Source organism: Dendroctonus ponderosae, unplaced genomic scaffold (assembly GCF_020466585.1).
Source record: "Dendroctonus ponderosae isolate FM_Combo_2020 unplaced genomic scaffold, Dpon_F_20191213v2 Dpon_F_20191213_8, whole genome shotgun sequence".
NCBI classification, from domain to species: Eukaryota; Metazoa; Arthropoda; class Insecta; order Coleoptera; family Curculionidae; genus Dendroctonus; species Dendroctonus ponderosae.
In genome coordinates this window covers 12,171,249-12,175,723 of record NW_026019016.1, presented here as the reverse complement: position 1 = coordinate 12,175,723, position 4,475 = coordinate 12,171,249, and the positions used below count along the sequence as shown (strand labels likewise).

The window sequence follows — 4,475 nt, the reverse complement described above, 5'->3', positions numbered from 1 at the left end:
AAAAGTTTTTCGTAAACGCAGACATTTTCAGTTATACAATTATTTATTGGCCTTTAAATAAAATCAATTTAGTGTACATACTGCGAATTTTTTCATCTGCCACAGCACTTTTGCTAATATAATGAATGAATTATGTAATCTACTAATTATCTATTATTTAGTAGTTTTTAGTTAATTTTAGTTTTTGTCCACAAGTGTTTAATTATAAAGTATATATTCTTTCACAAAAATTTCAAATTTATAATAATCTTGAGCAAATATCTCAGAATAATAATATTAATCTTAATGACCAGCTGAAACCCCAATTTCTAATTACATCTAATATTAACACAAAACGATAATAATGTTACCCTAAGCTACGCCTATGTAATATGTTGTGATTCGCATGTTAACCTAAATGTCATTCGAATAAATTTTTTATTTTTAAACATTTAATTAGGATTACAAACACTTACCTGTGAAATGTTACACCACAAGTTTTATGTTTTGATGTTAGAGAACAACCACAAGATACACAATATTTTATTAACGGCAAACGACGAATCACATGAACACGGAACCACCAAACTAACGAAGAGTCATACGTGGAGGTTCAACATGGCCGATTTCGTCTCTGAAGAGTAGTTCGGAATGCTCCTTCCTGTTAGTTTTTTATTCAAAGATTTTTAAACACCGACATTCGAGGTTATGAGAACAGGTTGACATTTCGTGAACAAATCTTGTTGAATTTACCGTTTATCCTTGTCTATCTCATCGTTAGTCTGTATAATTCCATGGCTACCGGAGTTTTAAATAATTACGAAGCCACAGGTATTTGCGCAATGCTAATTAGGCAGATTACCTTGAAAAACATTGCTGCCGTATTTCTGATACAGTTTTTTGCAAATTTCTCAAGTGTTCATTTCACAACACCTCCAGAGGAATGACGCCAATTTTGAATCACCCTGTATAGTTTATGGAGGGTATGGCAACAACGCTCGACAGACCATTGATGACGTGCGACTATAGTTATAGTGAACGGAGTATGTAAATGTTTATTGAAGCTTAGAGAGTAAAAGTCTTAGCCCATAAAGAATAATCAGCAAAAGCAAGAGTTCCAATAATAGTATAAAGTTTTATTGTAAAGTATACGAACGCTTAAAGTGACCACATCATGCCCAAGCCATTAGATAGCCGTTCCAAGGAACTTGTGGCAAATTTAATTCGATATTTCGAACAGGAGCGGGACAACCAAGGACCTTTCCTACCTTTAGCGGCCGTGAGAGAAGTATGTTTTGTTAAGGCATATATTATATATTACATATATAGATAATGTATTAATTATATATACCTATTTGAGATTATGTTTTTACTCACATATATTGAAAATTTTTGCAGCGGGTCGCTGCCGCTTTATGCCTAAGCAAAACAACAGTAAGCGCAATATCCACGAGGGTCAAAAGCAACGAAGTTTTAACATCCCCCAAGAGGAAGCGTTCAAGAACTAAGAGTATTACAAACCCGGATGTATTGGATAGCAACGGGATTCGTAATACTATTTGCGAGTTGTATGGGAAACGTGAGTTTAAAATTTAAATCCAGATAATTAAATATTTGTCATTTACGTATAGCAGAGCGCCTTCTCACTTTCGTGATTAAGACTATGCTTTCCTTATTTTTTATTCCTTTAGTAACACTTTTTTTTTGGTGGTATTTCTAGCACAAATGCGTTTTTCCACCACTTTTTTAATACATTTTGACGGAAAAAAAGTTGGCGAGTTTGAGCCTGGAGTTGCGTTAGTTTGGGTTAGCATGGTATCAATTTTAAATAAATAAAAGCAACGATATACAGCAAAACTGGGAGATTTTGAAACCTTAATTTTTCCAAACAGTTGCCAAAAACGCATTTGTGCAAGAAACACCACTAAGAAGAAGTGTTAGTTATGGGGGTAAACTATATAAAATAAGCAACGTTTTAACAGCGTAGGTGAAAGGTTGCTCTGCTGAAAAATTACCAAATATTTTTAAACAGATCAACATGTGACTCTTTCTTTATTACAAGAGGAATTAAAGCGGAAAGAATTGTTTCATGGATGTCGCACTTCGCTACACAAGTTGTTAAGGGAATTGGGGTTTATGTGGCAAAAGGATAACCCTAGACGGGGACGTATATCGAAGTAAGTTGCAATAGTCCCTTATGTTTCTATATTCATTATTACAATAAAAGTAAAATTTATATCATATGTTTCTGGCATAAAAGAGAAATGGTGCACATTTTGAAAGTTTAAGGTTTGTGGCGATAAATTTTATACTTGGCTTGAAGCAAAACTAAAGATTACTCCCTTAAAAAGTGAAAATGCGAACTCTCACATTACTGACTTGACTATTTCAGTTACTCTTCCGAAGATCATTAATTTTGCTTTAAAACAAATAGTGGCATATTAGTTTAAGAAGCCCATTTTCAATCAATGAACTCACAGCACGAAAAGTACTTTATGGAAAAAAGCGTAATTCCAAAAACCTGAATAATATAAAATATGCTCTTGATGCTTTGGTGACTGAATAAGTTAACCTTTACGTCTGCATGTTGACAATCTGGATCTAACGATTTCCTAATTGGTACTTGAACGAATTTATGGCGGGTATGGCAACAACGCTCGACTCGCCAAAAGTACTTTTTGACCCACACTCCTCGATCAGTTGTGTAAGGCCGCTGCGTAGACGCCAGTGAAAACTTGGAATGGAATCAATTTTATTACGGATTTTTTTTTATTTCTGAATATTTGGACCATACCTGATTACGATCCGAAAATCAAATGCCATTTTATTCAGGGTTTTTCTTCTATTCATCCGTAATTTTAAAACCAATTTAAGACTCCTCTTAACAAAATCCCTCTCATTCATCGAATTAGTGTTGCAAAGAAGAAAGACGTAGATGAACTATGATGTATTCTGTATGGCGCAAACTGGAAAGAATATGAAAGCTTAATTACAAAAATTGTAATTGACGAAAATGTTCTCGCGGTTCCAGAGGAAGAACAAGAGGATCAGAATGATGAATGGTGCTGCTTAGAAAATGACGAAGACTTCCACATCTTGTACAGAACTAATTTTGTCTATTTTTTGTTGTAAACTTTCTATTTTTCTAAGTACTTATAGTTTAGAAAATCGAATTAAACATAATTTTATTGAATTTGATTATTAAATTTTAGTAGTAGTTACTTATTTAACCAAAAGTCCGGGCATCAGTGTTTTGTGCAAAACCCCACAAGTTTGAAGACATTATTCAGGACCCCCCATGTGCAAACTTGTAATGCTATTTATATTGATTCCATAACTATACGATTTAATAACGTGTGCCAGATTTATATTTCAGTCGAAGTATAAATAATTGCATAAAAAATTACAAGGACAAATTGAAAATTATACTATCAAATAGTTTTTCGGCATTGTAAAATTCTAGATTTGGCAGACTGGGGGGGTTATGATTGGCACCTCTTCATAACATGGCGTTTGTAGCCATCGCTTGGAAGGTTCTAAATGAATACGTCAGATGTCCCCAATTACGACTACATTTTTCCCTTTGGCGTTAAGAATTATAATTTTTTCTATTTTCTTGACAGTAAACAAGATTTAACCTGAAAACGGGTTTGACATTTTGTTACAGAACTGGATGTTTTAAAATGGTAAGAAAAAGGTCCAGAACAACATCAGCGAGACGTAAGTCGCGAAAACTGTACGATAGTGATGAAATTGAGAGCGAAAGTGACTTGGACTTAGACAGTGCCCCATCATCACCAGCCCCCAAAAGGTACACACTCCGACAGCGAAAACGACCAGTATTTTGTGAGGATTTTGACTATGAGGACGAGGAGGAATTAAACGTAAATCGTCACCATTCTGATGACGAGGAGTACGATGTTGAAGAGGACCTGACCGATGTTAAAGAAACCCAAGTTATGCGTAACAATAAAGGCCATCCCAGACGAAACAGCACTCGGTCGTCACAGGTCTCAGTCAGTCGAATCGAACCAGATACCACTGAGGCTGAAGAAATACCCATGCAGAATGGTCTAATTGACTTCGAAGATGTTATCAGAGCCGACGTAGTCGTAAATAAACAGGTTCTTGACTATGATAATATTATAAACAGATCAGAAATAGAAGTGGATCCACTGTCAACCAACGATAGACTGACGATTTCTCCGCTGAAAGAAAAAGGTAATTTAATTTAAGTCGTGATTGGGGTTGATTGGGGTTGATCAGTCTATAGATAGTGGCAGAAAAAGACGTTTTGGCTTTATTTAAGCCATCATCGGGACTCTAAAAGGGTAATAGTGGCCAGTCAGTAAAATTAAGTAAAAGTTGTCTGTCATCAAGATAAAATTTCAAACGGAACAGTGAAATTGAATATAAAAGACAAATGACAATTAGACATATCAATTTAACGGCACACAAGATAAAACAGCTGAAAGGATTAAAACATTTAAAAAGTA

General features: G+C 34.7%; 2 protein-coding genes across 6 annotated transcripts in view; both read left to right on the top strand.

Annotated features, from left to right (window-relative positions):
- Positions 1-921: 921 nt before the first annotated feature.
- LOC109536189 lies at positions 922-3,172 on the top strand. 4 transcript variants are annotated; one of them, XM_019902300.2, is made up of 4 exons: positions 925-1,267; positions 1,378-1,558; positions 2,012-2,156; positions 2,892-3,172. In XM_019902300.2, exons 1-4 carry the CDS (start codon positions 1,154-1,156, stop codon positions 2,923-2,925), a joined length of 474 nt encoding a protein of 157 aa, XP_019757859.2. In that variant the 5' UTR covers positions 925-1,153; the 3' UTR covers positions 2,926-3,172. The 4 variants fall into 4 exon arrangements, with proteins under 4 accessions (XP_019757861.2, XP_019757859.2, XP_019757860.2 ...); XM_019902301.2 differs by having other exon boundaries at positions 926-1,267; positions 3,011-3,172; XM_048668830.1 differs by having other exon boundaries at positions 926-1,267; positions 2,902-3,172.
- Positions 3,173-3,581: 409 nt separating this feature from the next.
- The window catches only part of LOC109536182, a 4,099-nt gene continuing 3,205 nt past the window's right edge, over positions 3,582-4,475 (top strand). Inside the window, exons 1-2 of one of the 2 annotated variants that reach the window (XM_019902290.2) lie at positions 3,582-3,699; positions 3,760-4,200. In XM_019902290.2, the coding sequence (XP_019757849.1) occupies positions 3,663-3,699; positions 3,760-4,200 (478 nt within the window). In that variant the 5' untranslated portion in view covers positions 3,582-3,662. Of the gene's footprint in view, positions 4,201-4,475 lie in introns of both variants that reach the window. The other variant, XM_019902289.2, reaches the window with a different exon arrangement.